General features: G+C 41.1%; 1 protein-coding gene across 1 annotated transcript; it reads left to right on the forward strand.

Moving 5' to 3' along the window:
- Positions 1-10,436: 10,436 nt before the first annotated feature.
- GDF10 (growth differentiation factor 10) lies at positions 10,437-21,938 on the forward strand. The gene is made up of 3 exons (XM_068166154.1): positions 10,437-10,818; positions 16,248-17,155; positions 20,566-21,938. Exons 1-3 carry the CDS (start codon positions 10,521-10,523, stop codon positions 20,755-20,757), a joined length of 1,398 nt encoding a protein of 465 aa, XP_068022255.1. The 5' UTR covers positions 10,437-10,520; the 3' UTR covers positions 20,758-21,938.
- Positions 21,939-22,409: the final 471 nt, after the last annotated feature.

A 22,409-nucleotide genomic window follows, 5' to 3' on the forward strand; every position in this document is an offset into this window, starting at 1 on the left:
ATCAGGGACCAATGGGATCCATCCTAGGGTGCTGAGAAAGCTGGCAGATGAGCTGGCCAAGCCACTCTCCATCATTTTTCAGCAGTCCTGGCTCACTGGAGAGGTCCCAGAAGACTGGAAGCTGGCCAACATGGTGCCCATCCACAAGAAGGGCCAGTTGGATGAGCCAAGGAATTATAGGCCTGCCAGCCTGACCTCAGTGCCAGCCAAGATTATGGAACAGGTCATCTTGAGTGCAATCACACAGCACTTACAGGATGGCCAAGGGATCAGGCCCAGCCAGCATGGATTTAGGAAGGGCAGATCCTGCCTGACCAACCTGATCTCCTTCTATGATCAGGTGACCCGTCTGGTGGATGTGGGGAGGCCTGTGGATGTAGTCTACCTGGACTTCAGCAAGGCCTTTGACACCGTCCCCCATAGCAAAACTGCTGGCCAAGCTGTCAGCTCATGACTTGGACAGGAGCACACTGCGATGGGTTAGGAACTGGCTGGAGGGCTGAGCCCAGAGAGTGGTGGTGAATGGTGCCACATCCAGCTGGCAGCCAGTCACTAGTGGTGTGCCCCAGGGATCAGTGCTGGGCCCTGTGCTCTTTAACATCTTTATTGATGATCTGGATGAGGGCATTGAGTCCATCATCAGTAAATTTGCTGATGACACCAAGCTGGGGGCAGGAGTTGATCTGCTGGAGGGTAGAGAAGCTCTGCAGAGGGACCTCGACAGGCTGGACAGATGGGCAGAATCCAACGGCATGAGATTTAACACATCCAAGTGCCGGGTTCTGCACATTGGCCACAACAACCCCATGCAGTGCTACAGGCTGGGGTCAGAGTGGCTGGAGAGCAGCCAGGCAGAGAGGGACCTGGGGGTGCTGGTTGATGCTAGGCTGAACATGAGCCTGCAGTGTGCCCAGGTGGCCAAGAGGGCCAATGGCATCCTAGCCTGCATCAGGAACAGTGTGGCCAGCAGGAGCAGGGAGGTCATTCTGCCCCTGTACACTGCACTGGTTAGGCCGCACCTTGCGTACTGTGTCCAGCTCTGGGCCCCTCAGTTCAGGAAGGATGTTGACTTGCTGGAACCAGTCCAGAGAAGGGCAACAAAGTTGGTGAGGGGCTTGGAACACAAGCCCTATGAGGAGAGGCTGAGGGAGCTGGGGTTGCTTAGCCTGGAGAAGAGGAGACGCAGGGGTGACTTTATTGCTCTCTACAACTACCTGAAGAGAGGTTGTAAACAGGCAGAGATTGATCTCTCCTCCCAGGCAACCAGTACCAGAACAAGAGGACACCGTCTCAGGCTTCACCACGGGAGGTTTAGGCTGGAGGTTAGGAGGAAGTTTTACACAGAGAGAGTGATTGCCCATTGCAATGGGCTGCCCGGGGAGGTGGTGGAGTCACCATCACTGGAGGTGTTCAGGAGGAGACTTGATAGGGTGCTTGGCTGCATGGTTTAGTTGATTAGGTGGTGTTGGATGATAGGTTGGATGCGATGATTTCAAAGGTCTCTTCCAACCTGGTCTATTCTATTCTATTCTATTCTATTCTAAAACATCTGGGTGGAAGAGACCTCAAAGTTCATCCAGTCCAACCTTTGACCAAGGACTGAAGGGTCAACACTAATCCATGTCCCTAAGTTCCAGGTCCACACACTGCTTAAACACCTCCAGTGACAGTGACTCCAACACTGCCCTGGGTAGGCCATTCCAATGTCTGGTAATCCTCTCTGTCAAGAAAGGCTTCTAAAGAAGCTCATGATGACAGAGCAAAACAGATGAAGAACTGAAACCAGATTTAACAATTTATTTGATCTGCACAGCTATTGGGACCTATCTTAAATTAAGATTTTGATAGATCTGCAACAGAAGATACAGATCTTACTGTAGATATAATTTACCAAGCATTTAATGTGGTTCTGTTTGGCACAGTCACACAGAATCACAGAGTCACCAAGGTTAGAAGAGACCTCAAAGACCATCAAGTCCAACCTGTCACCACAGACCCCATGACTAAATCATGGCACCAAGTGCCACGTCCAATCCCCTCTTGAACGCCTACAGAGATGGTGACTCCACCACCTCCCTGGGCAGCCCATTCCAATGGCGAATGACTCTCTCAGTGAAGAACTTTCTCCTCACCTCATATTTGGTGCCTACACTTGCTACTGCTGCCATCTTATTGCATTAATAAATGCTGAGATAGGAATTTACTTCATAAATACAAGGCTGGATAAAACTTATTTTTCCCATCTGCAAATAATACACAGGAAATGAGGCTAGGAAGAGTATCAGGTCATCCACTCCCTTCTCCTGTCCCACAGCAGGTTCAATTCCGCCTAACCATTCATCACAGGTATTTGTCTTTCATTTCCGTCAGAAGCTCCTGCCTCTAAAGGGACACATCTCTTCCAGTGCTTCAGGATCTCCCAGTGAAAATGTTCTGCTGGCTTTCTCAATGACAGGAAATCTAGCAGATTTGACACAGCTATTCCACGCTGCTCCTGCAAATGTTGTACTTTTGAAATTGCACATGTATTCCTTTAAATGTAATAAAACGTGGATTATGGGGCCAAAAGCCCCCATAAGAACCAAGTTGAACACTACTAATGCATACAAGTAGTTTTGACATAGCTTTCCCCTCTAGAAAGCAACAATTTCAAGTAAATTAACTTGCTCCCTGCATTTCTTATTTTCTGGCACTAGGGATAAAAATAAACATTTACTGGGTTTATGCCTATATGCATTGAGAATGTGGAACTTATGCCTATCTGATAGTCAATATGATAGTTTACAGTATGCTGTGATACTGTGAAGTTGTGCCAAGGGAGGTTTAGGCTGGATGTTAGGAAAAAAAGTCTTCACAGAAAGAGTGACTGGCCATTGGAATAGGCTGCCCAGGGAGGTGGTGGAGTCACCATCTCTGGAAGTGTTTAAAATAAAACTGGATGAAGCACTTAGTGCCATGGTTCAGTTGATTAGATGGTGTTGGGTGATGGGATGGACTTGATAATCAAAAAGGTCTTTTCCAACCTGGTTAATTCTGTATTCTAAACTTTCCTGTCCTACCCATGCCCACCAGGGATGCAGTACATCTGGTCAAGCAATTCATATCAGCTTGCAGAAACTTACCAGTTCTGGTGCATAAAGACAGTTATTTGATGTCGAAATCACTAGCATGTAAAAAACCATGAACATAGCATGCCATGACACTAGAGCAGTGATCCTTTTAGCCCAGTACTGACTAACTCATAAATTACTGATGGTAAATTTTTAGTATCTGTTTGTTCCTTCTTTTCCACTAATGTTTTGATAATCTAAAAACTTGTATTAGAAGAACAACTTTTCAGAGCATAAATGTACTAAAGCCACATCCAATTATACCTTTAAGTACTGCAAAAAGCCTAGTATTACCTTCAAGATTCTTCTGCGTCACTATTTGTCTACAAGTTTGTTTTTTTCAGTAATTTTGTGTAAAGCAATTCCAAGTGAGCCTTATGGAATTTCTGGTATTTCTTCTGTGGAAAAAATTCTTCTGCAGAGAGTTTGGGAGAAAGAGATGGGAAAGTGTCCATAATGTGTCATTCATACAAATGATGGGTGGTTCCGGATTCTGAAAGTATATATACCATATATATACCATACATAATTGTTTTAATTATACACATAATATACATCATTATATTATATCATTTATACAGTATTATACTTTTTATATTTTATAATTTCTATATTAATAATATAATATTATATATATTTTATGCACATTATATATATACACACCAGTAATATGCCTTAGTTTACTTGCACCTATGCACATCTATGAGAAATGGGGGTAGAGTGTAGTGAAAATTGCAACTGAAGACATCAGAAACAAGATGCCACAAGATGCCAAAAACTAGTATGATACATCACTTAGAATGATGTTTCTGTTTTGCTCCACTCGAATATTTCAATCCATTCCATTTTAATTGTCATATTCCTAATAGCTTAGGAGTTATACAACGTTAATGAAAAGTCTGTGTGAGATTGACGAATAAAACATTTTATTTCAAAGCTTCATTTTTCAATTTACAGGGAATGAGAATTTTGGTGGAGTTTCAACTGATGATTTCTGTGGTTAGTAGTCTGGCATGATCCCTTTCTGAGCAAGCTGAGATCAATCATAGCAATAGTTTAACAAGTGACTGGTCCAAATTCATCTTGGGTGCAACTCCAAAGTTAATGTAGTGACACTACATTTTGGCCTGCAACTTAGTATACTAAGAGAAAAACAGAAAACATCCCCTTAGTATTCTTTTACAACAAGAAAAATACCCATGTGGACCCAAACGACAGAGCAATGATCTGTGGAGTCAGTTTATACATAATGTGTGAATTCTGTTTACTACCAGGGATTCTGTCTATGCAAATCAGAATAAAAACTCAGCTTCAAGATCTGCTCATCTTCTGTGTTGGTTGCTGTATTTTTTAAGCACGCTGAATATAATCTGGGATGACAACATGAATGACTATTTCAAATGAGGCAGCTGAATGTTGAAAACCTCTGGAAAATTAGTTTTCTGCACTCATCCACTCAAGCAAAGTACTGCTGAAGGCTGGAAGACAGAATAGGATTTCCTCAGAATGAGGTGAGAGACATTGGTATCTCCCTTCAGAAATGCTGAATGTAAGAAAATGACATGTAGGGATCAAGGAAATATGTAAAAAGAGAGATATCTGGAAAAATAAATTCTGCTATATTGTTGAAATGCCTGAAAAGGAAGGTAAATCCTTACAAAGAATAAGCAACAAGAGAAGCAGCTTCATGCATTCAAAAGCAAGGCAGACAGAGGCATTATCTCTCATGAGACCAACAAGTATGGCCAGAAATTTCAGGAAAACTTCCAGTCCTCCTGTGTCACTTAATCTTAAAAAAAAAACAAACCACCAACCCACACCACCAAACTACCTCTGCTGGCAAATCTTGCCTTGGCTCTGACCATCATGGCCACTATATGATTACCACTGATTCACAGCAAAATCACAAAAGGATCCTGCGCTCCTAAAAGCAATCTTTTGCCTGGAACTACAGGTTTCCTGTAGAATTTTAGATTGTTTTACAGAAGTATTCTTGGAAACCTGTTAAAACCTCTGAATCTCTGATTTCATCTGTCCTGAAGCAGTCATCTTCACATTTGGAACACCTGGTAAGGGAAAGAATTCATCTAAAAGTATCTATTTGTGGTGAGTTCTCTATCACTTGCAATTAAGAAAGCATGGATCCTTCATACAGCTATTATAGCTCAGAGAAGAGCTGTGAGCACCAAATGTACCTCACTGGGCCAGGTTCTCCGACAAGCACTATGCAGGAAGTCAGCCAAAGATATTGTAAGGCTTAGAAGGTTATGAATATGCCAGTCACAAACACCGAAGCTACCTGACAGAGGTGCTCACCAGAAAAAGGCTATAGGATCATGAATTATTCCAGCTGTTACCTTAAGGACAGAGTTCCATACAGAACAGAGCAATGGGTCAGCCTTGCCTTAGGGGCACGCCTGCCACCTACTGGTCAGCAGCTGCTCATCAGGCTTCTAAATTTTTGTTTGATCCAGTTCCACCATGTGCAGAAACCTATCTGTACTATCAGCACAATACATCCTCTTCTCATCTGCTGCATTACTCAGACCAAGAAAATCCTGGAGAGATCCCAACCCAACTTGAAAGAAGATCTTTGCAAAACCAGCTGTGGTCATGGATGGCTCCCAGCTGCTGCTGCCTCTTCCCCACCCTCTTTCCACAGCCTTCGAATTCCACTTGTAAACAGAAGGGTGAAGATGCATATTGCAGCTGGCCATCTTAGCACTGATGCAGGACATATAATGGTACGATGCACTCTCACCAAGCCTACCTAACCCACTTCCCTATCCCACTTGTTCTCTTCAAAAGCACTAGTGTTTCCACTGGCAACCATTGCTCAGCAGCTTATCAATCCTGCCTGTTAAGTGTGACAGACTGAGCTCTAAACTTGCATGGAACACTCACCTCAGTAGGAGTCTTTGCTGCCTAGGAAACAAACTCAGTAAAAGGACGGGGAATTCAAAGCCCTATAGGTTGCTGGCTGAGACTTAAAGACTGGTGCCTAGGGTTGCTTGAAATATTTCCTAAAAATTGGTTTTGAAGTAAGTAAAAAGTAACCATCTTTTCTATAGCTCCTTTTTCTTCAGTCACAACCTCAATGGTTTGATTGTCTTGTGTTCTCACGCTCCTGCACAATTTGTAGCTTCCCTTTCCTGCACATACCCCAGGAAGTATAATGGCCTAGAACTTGTGATGCATCTTCTCATAGTAAGGAGACATCTTTTAGTAACAGGAGCTGCTGCAGTTCAGGTGCGTTCCAAGGCAGCATTGCCAACCTGGGTGAATCAAGTTTTCAACAATTATGATTTACCACTGGAATTTCCAGTGGAAAGTTTGCTTTCCTTTCTTACAGGGAAAAAAATACCTAGTCTTTTTTCTTCCTAAATGACTCTGTGTGGTGGTACATCAGTCACTAAAAGTTGAAAGCACTTGCCATAAAAAACATGAAATGAAACATGGTCTTCATGGCATGCTAGTGCCTAGTAACACCACAGAATTACAACTTCTGCCAATTCTAATCAGTATCTTTGCACTTAGTAACCTAAGTATAGGGAAAACTCCTCCAGCAGAGGATGGCAGCTTATGAGTAGCAACAGAACGGAAAATGCTTGTGTGGCATTGTCTATGCCATCTTCATTATAAACATAAATGGTAGACCTCAGGCTTGGAAAACAAGTCTCTGGCTCTAGATATATACATCTGTCACAAACATGTTGTAGAAGTCTTCAAATACAGAAAAATAAATCCCGAACTCTCAGTGAGATAAAACTGGAAAAGCAATATTCACAACATGTTCATTAGTAATGGGACATGGGATATGTCAATGCTTGTTGCATGACAACTGCATAAAGAGAAACTAAAGTTAAATTCAGCTTTGTAAAACACTAATCCTGAGGCTGAATACTGTATGTGCTACTGCATGCCTGTAAAACTAATGGAAGAGGAAGACAGTCTCTACCTCACACAACCACCCATTCCCTTAAGTGAAACTCCTCTTCTGTACATCTCAACTGTCTGATACAGACCTCTTTTACAGGCAATGAAAAAGCAACTAACCATATGAATAGTTTGGTACAACTGCAGTAGGGTGAAACAAATATGCTCAACTGAATTAAGTCTATGCATCTTGGTTCCTGGTTGCTTAATTTCTGTAATTATGGGCCACTGATAGCTGGTAGTACATGAATAGAGGCAATTCTTGCTCCTTAGTAAGACAGACAAAATTTGTCACAAAAGATGAATGATAGGGAACCCAGCAGGAGGGAAAGCTATTCTTGCCACGGAACAGAATATGAGAGTCTGGATTCATTATGGAAATCCAAGGTGAAAGCTTGTTCTTGAGCTGATGGGATAGATTGGGATAGCAAGTGCTGCTTCTCAAGAAGCAAAACTTTCCCCACCAACAATAGGAACGGCCTGATATGCTAAACCTATTCTCTTAACACTACGAGTCCTCCAGGGCTCTGGATCACCTCAGACCATTTTGCTTGCTCTAACACCTAAACACCACTAGGACTCTGTTCTTTGGGCTTTTTAGGTATTGAGATAATGTCACTATTATCCAGGAAAATGGAATAAAATATAAACCCCCTTTTTATAGGCCATATATCATTCTTGTCATACCATGTGATTTTGGTATGTGAAAAGGGTTTTTAGAGTTCTGCCATCAGTTTTGATGAGAACCTGCATCCCACTGCATTTTGTGACATTAATCACTAATTAATAAGTTTTATATTTAAGGAATCACCTTGTATAGTCCTTGTTAATTGTGTAGTTTTATACATAGCAAGGTATTTTTGTGAGTGAAAAATGAATGAGCTGTCATACAATAAGTAGTTACCAAAAGTTTGGACTGAAGCCCAAATACAGTAGTATTTTATATCTGATTAACTTCCCTGGAGTTTTAAACTTCATTATCCTGGCTACTGACTTTATTATTAAAAATAAAGAGATTAAATTATTTTCATATAGCTCTAACCCCAAAGGGAGTTAGTAACTTCTTATACTGTAGTACAAAAAGAATAGATATTATTCCCGGTGCTCTATATCCCCTCTTATGTATTTCTTATCCTACATTCTACAACAAAACACAAGCACAAGCCACAGTAGCTCTTTTGTATGGATGTCTCTAATTACATAAGAAAACACTACTTGGGGATTTTTTTAATATTATTATTTTAGCAAGAAGCCTAGACCTGCAGTTTAAAATACTGAATGCATTACTCTAACTATAAGGACAGTTTCTCCATGTCCTGACTTGCAAAGCTTTGACTTGAGCTATTTAGGAAGAAAGAAAAAAAAAATAAAAATAAAAAAGAAGGGAGAAAAATAAAATTAAAAAAAAAAAAAAAAAAAAAGTAGAGCTTGGCAAGAGCTTTAATTAGCAGAAATTTCCACGCTAGGAATATTATTCTGCATGAGCAGAAATTGCATAGCTCTTGCCTCTAGATGCCTTAGAGATGCCATTGACTGGCCATATTCAGAACAGGGGAATTATGTGACCCAGTGCTAATTTGAATTCCTTTACCAAACACATTTTTATTTCATCATCTCAGCTGCATAAAAGAGTTGAAGTACCAGAGCTTTAAAGGCTTTGAATTCCTGCTGTTCTGCAATAAAATAAGGCAAGAAATATTACCCATCCCTGGTTGATCGTTTAATTCTTTCCCAACAATGTCAAAGTATCAGTGTCCTACAGGTTTTAGTGCAGGTTAAAGACTGATACAAAGTATATGCCTGAAAGGGGAGTTTGGAGTGAGTTAAGGCGAGGGAGAACATTTTAATGGGACATTGGTCCAAAATAGCCCAGCTTGTTCCTACCTCCTGCTGCCTCTTCCTCCTTTTCACAGGACCTTGATTGTATAGAAACACTACAGACAAAAACTACAAACAACAAAAGGTTTGCTCACACCCCCAGTGGAGGTCATGAGCATGCTGCCATGGAGAGAGAAGGGGGGGAGAAAAAAAAAAAAGCATCAAAGGATAGTTTGGCTTATTTATAAGCAAAGATTAATTTATAGGAGGTTTGATACTTTAGCAATGTGCATTTGGGTAAATTTGTGTTTGCAAATTGCTCATTTCATACATCCAAGGGACACAGAGCAATGTGGCCTGGTGCTACTTTTAAAAATTAATCAAGCCCATTTTCCATCATCTAAAAATTACAAACTTGTGGTTCGGAGGCATTTAATGGTATCTGCTCAGATTTGACACTCCCAGGTTAAAAATCACAAAATAGTTGTGTTATATCCAGCAACAGTAGCTTTTCCAACAATTTTTCAATTATTGCATTGTATACTCTCCAAGAAAAGTAACTATCTTGGCTACTGGAGGACAAACCTTATAAAAGGAGGCAGAAGGAACAAATTCCCCTAAAATATACCACTCTCCTTACAGGCTGTCTTTAAAACAGCTATTCATTATAGCAGCATTTATGCTTACAGGGTGAGTATACACTATGATTCAGTACTACCTGTGTCACATGATGAATAAGCGCAACATGCACCATTCACTTTTAAACCAACCCCCTCTGACATAAGCCATGTAAATCCTTCAGAAATTCACGCCAGTATTCTCCTTCAGATCACACATAGAAATAGCCCAATGACGAAAGTTTACCCATGCACAGCCCCTTTAACCTCTACTATTTAAGTATCTGCTTAGAATTATCAGTGACCCTTGTTGCACTCTTGGCTAGTTCACACTGGGTCTTCCAGAGTTTGGACCCACCGGGGACTTCTCTTTTCTCGGGATCCTTGAAACAAACACCATTTCCAACGGTGCCTTTCCAAGACAGAACTGTCAGCTCTGCCGATAGAAAGAGATAAAAAAGCTTTCCACCTCTTTCTGCACGTATGTGCACACGCTTTCCTTCTTATAACGCCCCTGCCATTCATCCACTCTCCCGCTCTTTCCCACTGCCTGCCTACCCGCTGGTTATCTACTTGTTTCTATCTTTTAGAAATTATTTTCAAGCCTCCCCCCGCCGGGGCCAGCAGCCAAGGTGCTGTCCTACCGCAGCGCTCGCTGCCACAGCGGCGCGGTGACATGTGTCTCCAATCAGTGGCCGGGCGCTAATTAATTTAGATCCTTTCCCCGCTCCGCTTTAAAGAGTGGGGGTATCCCTGCGTTGGACGAATGTAGTGTCTCTACCCGCGAGTACCCGGACCCCCCCAGCCCCGCTCTGCCGCCCCCGGGCCGCAGCTTCTCACCCCCGGGCCCGGGGATTGGCCCGGCGGAGGCGGCATCAGCTGCGGTGGCGAGGGGGGGCCGCCCCCACCCTCCCTCCTCTTCCCTCCCCGGCCCCGCCGCCCCCTCGCCCCGGTGCGTAAGGGCCAACCGGGAGACCCAGAAGCAGGCAGCCACCGAGCCGCCGCCGCCGAGCGCCCGGCCGCCCCTCAGCATCCCGCGATGGCCGGCCGCCTGACCTGCTGCCTCCTGCTGTGGGCCCTGGGCCACGGGTACTGCCGCTCGCCTGCGGGGGAGGGCGCCGGCAGCCAGCCCGCCTGCCCCGTCCAGTTGCCCGCCGCCCGGGACTCGTCCTCCCCTGGCCGAGACCCCCGCGGGGGCTCTTCTCCGACCCCTGCGCTGGGCAATATCGCTCAGGACATGGTAGCTGTCCACATGCTTAAGCTCTACGAGAAGTACAACCGGGAAGGGAGCCGGCCCGGCGATGGCAACACGGTCCGCAGCTTCAAAGCCAGGCCGGGTAAGACAGGCCGAGCGCGGGGGGCACCGCCGGAGCCCCCTCGCTCCTCTTTCGCTTTAAAGTGGCGGGTTTGCGTCGAGGTTGTCACTGACTGCGGCGTGTGTCACACTAGGTGAATAGTGGGGGACCCTTCTTAACTACACGGACACGGTATCTCCCCTCCGCTCTGCGGACGGCTTGCCACCTCCCCCGGTTCCCTTCCCTCCGCCGAGACTATCTGGAACCAGGTATCTCCCCCCTTCAGAAAGCCTTTGCTGCTGTAGAGGAAAACCGCTGGAAAAAAAAAAAAAAAAAAAAAAGGGGCGCTGTTCTCAGTGCACATCGGGCTGGGTCGAAAGATCTTTTCAGAGATACTTGGAGCAGCGAGTGCTCCAGCCACAGGTCCTCTCCTCTGGCTTTCCTTAGGCTCACAAGCTGATGTGAGGAAGAGTGCCGCCTACGGGACCGACCGCCGACCACTGCTCGGGATCTTAAATTCGTTGCACTGCCTAAACTTCTGAAGACAGATGCCTGGCCTCTCCCCAGTTTTGCTTGCCTTGATTCCGAGTGTTGAAGAGCTTATATATAGTGTGAAAACTGCACTTTCATTATCCCAGTCTTGCTTCAAAACAAAGCTGTTCTGTCTAGTTAATTCCTTTTGATTTGCCAAGCAAACCCGAACCCTTTTTCTGGAAAATGTCTTCCTTCTTTGGTTAACTCTTACAGGCTATTACTAAGATCTTAGGTCTTAAAAGAACAACTTTGTCAGTTTCTAGAATATAATTTTTGTTACACTGCCAGAAATATTTTTTTTTTTTTTTAATAGACACATCTGATAGGTGAATTAAAATCTGGTGTTGTGAACCTCAGTCTACTTCTCCTACATTTAAGTCTTGTGTATAGAATGCAATTCAGCATACAGCAGTTTAGGAAATGGTTATGATAACTCATTCTCTAGTACACCTCAGCCTAGTTTCTCTTCTATATCAAATGTAATATTAAAAAATTATCACATTTGTGGAGAAAGAGGATCCCGCTGAAGGGTAACTGGCTAAGGAAAATATCTAGAAATCTAGGAGTTAGGCTGTAAAGCAGTTGCACACATTTGGGAGATAAATCAGCTGTCATGTTCTAGATCATTAGCTAGCAGCCACTGCTGACTAATAGGAGTTAGGAAGAAACCACCACTGTGGATGGTCCATCCATGACCTCCCACTATCTGCCTTTTATATTTTTTTCCCCTGTGAACTGAGCAGCTGATACTGGCTGCTGCCCAAGTAAGGCCTTGGACCACAAGAATGATTTTTGGAAGAATGCAAGAATTGAGCTATGTTTTTCTTCATTTGTCAATGAATCTGCTGAACAAGTTTTTGCATGTAAGTGATTTAAATTCTAGTTTAAGACATTAAAATAGCAGCAGTTTTCTAATTACAGATAGACAGTACTGACCGATTAGAAATCAACATTATTTTGCAGAGATGCCTGGAAATATTTCCATGCAATGGAAATAAAGCACATCTATGTCCAAAACTCCTGCCTCCTGTGTCCCAGCTGTCCACCTTCTCTACTGGATTCCATTTCTGCCCAGTAATATGGCATGAAAGCAGAACCTCATCTGCAATGTTCCATTTTTATGGCAATAAATTATACTTCATAATTCACCAACTGACTGATGAGCAGTCTGAAATGGACCACAGAATGACACAAGCTGAGGGAGAGAGAAGATTCTTATCTGGCAATACGTTTTTCTTTATCTCCTTGATGAAATTCTAGTGTCTTCTTCTGAAAGAAGAAATTGATTTTCTAGAAGACATATGGAATCTGTTCTTTATAATATATGGATAACAATTCTGATCTCATTGTGATAAACAGATCACACCTACAATAATTGTCTTTTCATTATCCCAAGCAATGGACTCACTATATTTGTTTTATCTTTTCTTAAATTTGTACCTTCCAGAAAATCTGTAACCTCCTATTCCTAAGCTGCATCTTAAAGCTGATTGGTAAGCTACACCTGAGCATCAGCATTAGTTAAGTTTGTCAAGATGAAAGCTCCAGAAGTGGAAAATGTCACTCCTGACTTAGTTTGCTTCTTTGTCATACGCATTATTGAGGCCTCCTCAACTACACAGTTGTATTGCCATCATAGATAACCCTTACAGGGATAAGGTGGTGTTGGCAGGGTTATCATAGTATCATTCAGGGTTGGAAGGGACCACAAGGATCATCTAGTTCCAACCCCCCGTGGGCAGGGACACCCCACACTAGATCAGGCTGGCCTGATCTGGTTATTGCATATGTAATATTTTCCATGTTAAACCTGAGGCATTTACTCTATCTACATATTTGCACATGACCAGATACAACTTTTTCATGTTCCTCTAGCAGTATTTAACCAATTCAGGAAGAGTGTTTAGATCATCAGATGATCACCTCCTCTCAGCTCACCTCTACGTGTGTTCACAAGAATTCATTATTTCTCTAAGGAGCTGAGAGATAGCCATAAAATAATGTCAGGTTCTTTGTTTTCTCTGAGTGCTTTCCATTTTTTAGGGAACTGTAGCTTTAGAAAGCAGCATGGATTTAAATTAGTTACACAGTCAAATTGCAAGTGGTTTGTAACCAAATGTGAAATATTAAGTTATTGTTCAACCTTGTTTGTTCAGATTGGAGTGAATTAGTCTAATGGAAGCAATCTGGTGCCTAAGCCATGAAACTTCCCCATAAATTGACTCTTGCATCTCAGGCTTATTCCTTGAACCATCCATCCCGTGTTGAATGAAGCAAAGCCCTTGGTGAATAGCAAAAAATAGCAGCCATTTAAATAGGATTATATCATAATGCATATGGTCACATATCTTAAAATATTTTACATGAGGTTCTCTGCATATTTCTTTCTCACAAATGTGTAATCAGAAATATCATGCAAGTTTGTTTTGCTAATCTTCACTTACTGTAATGGGACATCCTTTTATGTGGGGTATGAACTAAGGGCTAGTATTTTCTTTCCTTGGTCACTTGCCCTTTTTCTCCTCCTCTACCAATCTCTTGCATGTATCCTCTATACATCTTGCCTGTATTCCTAACTCAAAGCTTTTAGCAGTAATCGAAAGTAGATATGATCAGTAAAATACTAACAGCTTTAATGTATACAGCTAATACAATTCAACTCAGAGCAGATCTGGAAAATGTAATAACACTTGCTTGACAGGTTGGTAAAAGCTTGACCAATCTGATGTAATCTGATGACTATGCTCTATCCAAAAATCAAGTTTCCTCTGGCTGTTCAGTAGCTGCAGAGTCACAGTTTCTCACTCTGTTTTACACAAAATTTTTACTTTTGAAGGGTTCATTTCACACTACAATTAGTTAAAACTCCCTTTCTCTGAGCTATCATTTAAAGTTACCTTCCTGTCTGGAACCCTGGGACTCTGGTGTCTGAAATGCCTTAGGGATGCATACACTTCATAGTAATTTCTACAGAACTGATAGCACTAATGCTGAAAGACTGTTAAAAATGTCAATGGTACACAGCTCAAGTGGGGAGAGCCAGTGGGCAGACTTTCAAAAAACATGCTTTCTGAAATGAACAAGCAATAATAGCCTGGTGTTCTAAAGGAAGTACTATGATTATTCACTTCCTTGATCTGAAAAATAGGCTAACAGGCTTGTGAAATTTCTATGCTTTAAAGACTTGAATAGAATGTAAACTCTTTATGGTTTTTTCATAGTATAAGCACCTGCACGTAACATTGAGTAAAAGTTTACAGATTGGAATCGTGTCCTGAACTGACAGAAACAAATCGGTTCTCATCACAGAATACTGTTTCTGTTAGCCTCTTGCCACCTGTTAAACCAATATGTTGGCATCAGTGCAAATTGTTACACTTCACTGTATAAGAAAAAAAAAAACAAATAAAATACAGATAGCATAGGTGGAAATCACATACCTGAACATTTGTACTTCCAGACTGTCCTTCAGGGTCTGACATTAATGAACACCCTAATCTGCTGTGGTTTAGTCCAGCTGATGGTTCTGTGCGGCACAACCTGGAAGACATCAGCACCAGCTTAGTGAGATGTAGTACTGTTAATTTCCATCGTTCAAATGAAACTGTGCTTAAAATTCTGACAGGTGGCAGTTAACAGTACTGCCTTTCTGTTGGTGCCAAAATTTCCATGGCTCTACAGTGCATTGAAAGAGAAATCTCAGTGTTTCTGGGAAGACTGGACGGTGGATTTGTTGGGGTTTTTTATTTGGTTGGTTTTACATGTTTTTTCTCTGTTCTGCTAGCAAACTTCTAGGTATGTTAACCCTTGGGTTAACTAAAATTGCAAATTTATACACTGTAGTCCTTTGATGGATTCCCAGTATCAGTCTCATCTTGGAACAACAGGAATCACTTCTTGTTTCTGCCACCCCTTTCTCAGATACTCTTCAGCTAGAAAGAAAAGAAAGAAAAAAAACAAAACCACCACACCTAAAACACAACAACTTCTCACAATGATAGACTGTGAAGGCATGTGGTTTTAATTCTGGGATTACATTTTAACACACTAAGAGAGGTTTCTACTGTTTAAAAAAGAATGGTGTTAACAGTTATTAGTGTAAAATTGCTCATTTTCCTTGAGAGGACAGTAGAAATGTAACCTCAGCACAAATTGTTCAACTAGCTACACAGAAACTACCAAATGGAGTTTGAATTCCAGGAGTTAGCTCCTGTTTAACAGTAGTCACTAACTTAAAGCAGATTGAAACACAAGTCTTAGACGCCAACTACATTTCACAGTGCATTAAATGAAGCTCCTGCATGATGTATACTAGAAAGGAGTAAGAGGCTCCCCTCCCAGATATGTTGCACTGCTTATTTCCGACTCCCTTGTTAAATGTCTCCTGTGTGCTGTTTATGAATTATGAACTTCATATGCTGTTCCCCACAAACTAGGCACCCAGAGATCTTCCATGAATCTTTTCAGTCAGCTTTAGATAAGACCATTGTGAGTATTAACAGTAAACCTGCTTTTCAGATAGTATACTAAGTAAGGTAGCATTGTGAGCTTTGCCATGGGCAAATTTGATAGCTTCTTCTGAGCCTGACATTGAAACAAATTAGACAGGTACAAGGATTGTTTTTCTTGCCTGCCCAGAATGAAAGGCAGTATGAAACTGAAAATCTCTGGGAAGAGTTCTAACCCCCCTGTAATCAAAAGGTACCCAATGTGTGGGGTACTCCCAGTGTTACTGTAATATTGCTATCCGATACTACTAGTGTTTCTTCCTCCTCTTCTTTACCTTAGCTTTAAGCTAAAGTGACAAACTCACTATAGTAGCTGATTTGAAGCAAGTGAAAAGCATAATTTGTTAATTCACTTATATAAAGGAATAAAGATTTGACTGCCATTTTTAGTCTCAGGTATTTATCCATGTCTTCCCTGCTCTCTTGCAGAATTCTTGGCCCAGAAGCCCTTGTACTGCTTCAATCTGACATCCATGCAGGATTCAGAGATGATCCTTGCTGCTACTTTTCATTTCTATGCTGACAAACGCCCTCGGCATCGGGAAGCATTTTGTAAGCGTTCCAAGAACTCATCCTGCCGCCTCCTTCACCTGCCTCCGATCCTCCATCTCAACCTCATTTTCCAAAGCATTCACCAGAATTCTGCCTATGGACTAGTGAAAGGGAACATCACTGTGTTACTTCAAAGGCGAGGGGCTTGGCACACAAAGGACATTTCAGATATCATAAAAGAATCAAAACAGGCTGGAGAACTCATTCTCTGTGCTAAATTTGATTCTGGGGAGAAACAACAGGGCTTCCCTGAAGAGGTCGCCAGTCATTTACCTTATATACTAGTTTATGCCAATGATCTTGCAATCTCTGAACCCAACAGTGTGGCAGTCACCCTACAGCGTTATGATCCATTCCCTTCCAATGATGGAGACCCAAACCTATCCCCTAATGCTTCTACTGATACCCGAGTGAGAAGGGATACATATCTCTCTAGCTCTATTCAGAACAATGAGTTGCCAGAAGTAGATTATAACAACAATAAATACAACAAACATGACATATGGGAGAACGCCTACAAGTCCTTGAAACCAAAAACCTCTCGCAGAGACCGAAGGAGAAAAGGGCAAGAAAATACAGAAACACTTACAAAGTCTCAGGTGCTAAATTTTGATGAGAAAACAATGAAGAAAGCAAGACGAAAACAATGGAATGAGCCAAGGATTTGTTCAAGACGATACATGAAAGTTGACTTTGCTGATATTGGCTGGAATGAATGGATCATATCTCCCAAATCATTTGATGCCTTCTACTGTGCAGGGACATGTGAATTTCCAATGCCCAAGGTAGCATGCCTTTTTCTCATTGTTAGTTTGCAAAGAACAGATCTTCTGTTCTGCCTATCCAAATACTTTTGTTAGATTATCTTTTAGGATTTTACCTTGCTCACTGTGTTCTGTTGCCTCACTCAGCCTTAACAATTTAAGCATTATCATTTACAACAGCTTATTCATCAGAGTACAAAATTATTCTAAGCAGCCTGTAATGGACAACATACACCTCATTTCCAAGCTACTCTTTTAGAACTGTGGAGATAGAATTACATATCTCGCACGCTGAGAATCATCACACTGTATAATTATTATTTTTTTTTTAATATCAGCACATCACTCTGTTAGAAAATCTACTTCAAGAGCTGCCAATTCTTGATCTAGATACAGACCAGCACTGGTACAAATATGATCATAGCAAGTTCACCTATCTTATTGCCAAAGTTCCTATTCCCTGAACTGTGAGGGGGAAGGCTAGTTTATATGGTTAATAATGGTTTGATGCACCGCTGCATTTGCCAGAAAAATGCTAGTCCTATGTGTGGTAAAATTAGGTAAAAATGTGTTTTGGTCCACAGTAATTAGAATTCTCTTGATTTCATCTTTATAAATATATCAGTTTATGAGTTTCATTTTGAGAGTTGGATTCAGACCTGAAAACAAAACTTTCCTGAGGCTAAGAAGTATTTCTTATTAAGAATGGGAGAAGAGTGGTGATTTTCAAGGAGCAAAATGATGGTAAAAGGACTTCAAAAGGGGTATAAGCCAGGCAGAAAGGGAGGGCCTAAAGTATTTAAAATCTGCTGTTCAATTGCTTTTTGGCTACATCACCTTTCTTCTGTTTTCTGAGACCCACAGTGCTCCTGAGCTAGGATTGTCCTAAAGGTGAAGTAAGAGGAGAATGGGCCTGGTGTATATAATTTAGCATCCAGTATTTGAAACATTAGCACTTCCTCAGTGCCACCACTTCTGGGCATTCAGCTATTTCAAGCTTTCCATGTTAGCACATCAGTACTAAGGTCACTGAAGATCCATGCCAGGTTTACAGAAGGGTTGGAAAATTTGGAGTCTGTCAGCTGTGGATGTAAGGCTCAGGCATTCAGATTCTGTAAAGAGTAATGGTCTATAACACACATTTACCTCTGTAAGCTTTGACGTGCATCCTGTATACACTTGCATGCATTAGAAGCTTAGTGCTGTTGTCTTGGTAGACAGCTGCTCATGCTAGACTTTGCTCACATCTATTCATTCCTCGCATAGCTGGAGAAGATCCTAATAGAATCTTCTTCAGATTAATACCCAGGAATCCTGTAAGTCAGTAACTGGTACTGAGGGCAATGATGGCTGTCCACTGCATGGGGTCAGCAAATTCTGTTTCTGTAGCATGTCAAGATCTGTGACTGTTTCAAATAACATGAAATAATAAAGATGCTAGGAACATTTCAGGAGGTTTTTCATAAAGGTTAAAGTAAGAACTTGATTCTAGAGGGTCTATTTTTTTTTATTTTGTAAACTTTGTTGTTGCTTAAACACAGGAAATCTGCTTCTGTCTCTCTTGCTGTCCAGATTTTCTGTGATGGCCAGTGCAGGCAGAAGCTTTTTCTGTCTCACATCACAGCTGAGAAATTAATTCACTTTTTCTTGACTGTGGACAGCTTTGAAATCTAAACATGAAGGGTGGCATGAGTGAGCAAGCTGTTGCTAATTATGCCAACATATGCTAATTACAGAAAGGCACTTTCCAGGATTAACAATTTGATGGGACTTGACTATAGGGATGATGTCTTGAATCCCTGAAGGTTAAAGGACAGATTTAACTTTTCCTCCTTGTAATGGCTCAAATAGGGTCACTTTAGTCACATCTGAAAGCTTTAAAAGTTTGGACCTGATTTGCTGATACTTAAAGCAAAGTTATCAGATCTGAATTATCTTTTAAAATAGCTACTTTGTTATACCTGTGAACTACATAACTTTTCATATTTAAATGAAAAATTATGGTTTGCATTTACTCAAGTATTATTTAAAAATTAAAGAAGATGTAGGAGACATTCACTTGGAGTACCTGCTTCCATGTGAAGGTATGCAAAGACCCTATTTGTGGTCCCACACATGTAATTTTCTACCCAATATACAGCTATGTGATGAAAAGTTCATGTGCCACATATCAAATCTATGCAGAAAACTCATGAGACTACAGCAAAAAGCCTGATACGGTTAACACAGTTCTCCTGCTATTACTGTACTTATTTGATGGGACAACCTAACAGGTGTCACTGAAGCTTGAGCCTCAGTGGTGGGTTTCATGTCATACTATTGCCTCATGTAATGGGAGAACATGCATTCTGTACTATACTGAGGCAATGATAACAAACAAAGAGAAAAAAAATATATCAACAAAGGCTGTCACTCCATCACCAGTAAACCTGTGCTTGACTGCATATACTCAAGCAAGAGAAGTGGTGAATACTGTTTAATGCTATTCAGTTGCTCAGTCTACAAAGGTCAAGTTTAGCTTCTGAATAAGGGATGGAAAAAATATTATACTTAACAAATAATCAGGATAGTATTTCTATACCTTAACTTATTCCTTTTTTTTTTCCCCATTCTCACTGTCGTTAAGCTTCATGGCTGCCTCCTCAACATCCAGATATCAATAGCAGAAATAAAATTGTGGCTCTGTAACCTGAATAGTAAATGGATGTAAAGCATCTGTGAAATCTCACTTCAAACTTTCCTGACCCTCTCAGTCTTTTGTTTTCTTCTCCCACTTTCAGGCTAGCTCAGGGGAGGAAGGCAGGGGAAAGCAGACAGACTACAGGTATGAAGTACTTGGTTGTCATGGCTCTGTCAGAGTTATTAGACTGCTCTAGACTAACTCCCCCCTGTGGACATTATGCCTGGAGCGCTCCTCTTTTAAAACAGGGTAATCGCTCCAAGGGAAAAGTAACTAATTCCAGGTTAGCATACACGAGGAGAAATACTGCTGGAAGATAAGGATAGTTATTTTGGAAATACTTATAGTAGCCAAATTTCCAAATCAGACAAAAGGTTAAGAAAACAAAAGATAACATCTTAAAACTGAGAAGTGTGTGCCACCTTTCTCTGTTTCTCCTGCATGCCTGTCTGTAGCATCTAGTAGAAATAGCAAGGGACACTTTCTTTAGGCTGAGGACTGCTGGCTGTGCCACCAGTGCCCTCCTCTGGTATTTATGAAGGCAGCACAAGGAACACAAAATTCTGTCGGATACACCCTGCAAAGGAAATCTGGAAGTGTTAGGCACTGACTATGCTGCGTGGCCCTGTGACTCAATCACAAATATTCACTTTTTTGAGAAACAAAAACCCATAATTGCTGTCATTTTCCAAGTCCAGCTGCAAAAGTGACTGCTCATAAATGAAGCAATAACTATTTCCTTCTGTTCCAGATTGTTCGGCCATCAAATCATGCTACAATCCAGAGCATCGTAAAAGCAGTAGGAATCATTCCTGGCATCCCAGAACCCTGCTGTGTTCCTGACAAAATGAGCTCTCTCAGTGTCTTGTTCTTAGATGAGAACAAAAATGTTGTTTTAAAGGTATATCCCAACATGTCAGTCGAAACTTGTGCCTGCCGATAATTTCAGACAAACACATCTTTAACAAGACCCACGCATCCTGCCTGTCTACACTGGGAAAGTTGTAAATGGGAAATGAATCCACTTGTGTTCATGAGTGAACGCAAGCCTACAACTCCTCTACTGAACGCATGCAGAGAGACTAAATGATACAAATGGAATGATATGTCTACTGTCATCATTTGTCTTTCATATTCATCTTCCAGGAATTCAGTACTTTTACAAATACCTTCCTAACCCACCTAGCCAAGACACCTGACATTTAGTGAGGATTTTAAGTGTAAAGTTTTCCATAATCAAAGGACTAAAATATGTCTTTATACCCTATTTTTCCTGACTACTTTATCTCTTCAGCTAATCAAGAAGATGGGAAGTGAACTTGCAAAGGCAGGCTTATTTTAGAATATCACTTTTGTACACAGATCAGAACTTTTTGCCTGAAACACTCATACTCTTAATCTGCATATTTATACTTGGGAAAAAAAACCGCTGTAATAAAGGGCTTGAAATGCATATTTTCTTCAGGATGCAAGTATAGTGCACTGCATAAGCTTTCATATAAACAGTATGTTAACATAGACATTTTGGGTTATCTGTCCCTAATACATAACTTGTTCTTCAAAAGACATGTAATATCCCACAGCTTTTGTTTTGCTGGATAATGTTGGGTTGTTAAACATATTCTCTGAGTAACACATACTATCTAGTAATATGTTGAAATACTAAAAAATAAAATAACCAAGATTTATATTTTTGTAAATTATACTTTATATGCTCTAGATTGTTACATGCTTTTAACAAAAGCTAATAAATTAAAGGTACAGTAGTATCTAAAAAATAGCTGAATTGTCTTTCTATAAATGCACTCTCTTACATTCTGTTAATTAGATGGAAAGATGTAAATACATGTTAAGCTTGTCATAAGGCACCTCAATAGATTCAAGACAGAAGGGAATACTGTGATCATCTAGACTGACCTCCTGCATAGCAAAGATCAAAGAATCTTGCTCAGTAGTTTCTGCACCATGCATTATGGACCTCCTATCTTGAGCTTGGGAATATCTTTGAAAAACATGCATAAATTTGGCTTTAAAGATTTCGTGTGATAGAATATCTCTACTGGACTACAGGTAGCTGTTCCAAAAATTAGTGCTCTTTGTTCATATGCAGTGGCTTAATCCTAGTCTGAATTTGCTGAGCTTTAGCTTCCATTCGCTGGATCTTACTGTAACCTATTTTACTAGATCCCTTTTATCTATTATCCAAAATACTTTCACTGTGTATTTTTAGCATTTATAATAGGATCAAATTACATTTTGGCTAAGATTTAAATAGATACTTTGATTTCTTATTCTAAGACTCAAAACAATTTCTCACAACTCTTTTCTGAACTCCTTCCAGAACTCTCATCAACTTTCTTTTGCAACAATGAACCTCACAATGAGACACAATATTTGGCAGTGCTTCCACTGGAAGTCTTTACAGAAATCTCTGCATCCCTCCAACTCCTGTACAGTGTTTTGCCACCAGTATTCTATGCTAATATGGTGCAGATTCTCAGACAGAGGTGTTTAAACATGGCACTTATTGCTAACCTACATAAAAGCAAGATTCAGTGCATATGGGAGTCACTGCAATGTTACTCTCACTCTGGT

Source organism: Melanerpes formicivorus, unplaced genomic scaffold, assembly GCF_026170545.1.
Source record: "Melanerpes formicivorus ecotype bairdi unplaced genomic scaffold, bMelFor1.0.p_v2 SCAF_98, whole genome shotgun sequence".
Lineage (NCBI taxonomy): Eukaryota > Metazoa > Chordata > Aves > Piciformes > Picidae > Melanerpes > Melanerpes formicivorus.

What these genes read in the sequence shown, in the direction of transcription:
- GDF10 (XM_068166154.1), top strand. Translation starts at nt 10,521, where the DNA reads ATGGCCGGCCGCCTGACCTGCTGCCTCCTGCTGTGGGCCCTGGGCCAC. An exon ending in CAGCTTCAAAGCCAGGCCGG is followed by an intron (nt 10,819 to 16,247) that starts GTAAGACAGGCC and finishes GCTCTCTTGCAG; the next exon opens with AATTCTTGGCCCAGAAGCCC. An exon ending in GTGAATTTCCAATGCCCAAG is followed by an intron (nt 17,156 to 20,565) that starts GTAGCATGCCTT and finishes CTTCTGTTCCAG; the next exon opens with ATTGTTCGGCCATCAAATCA.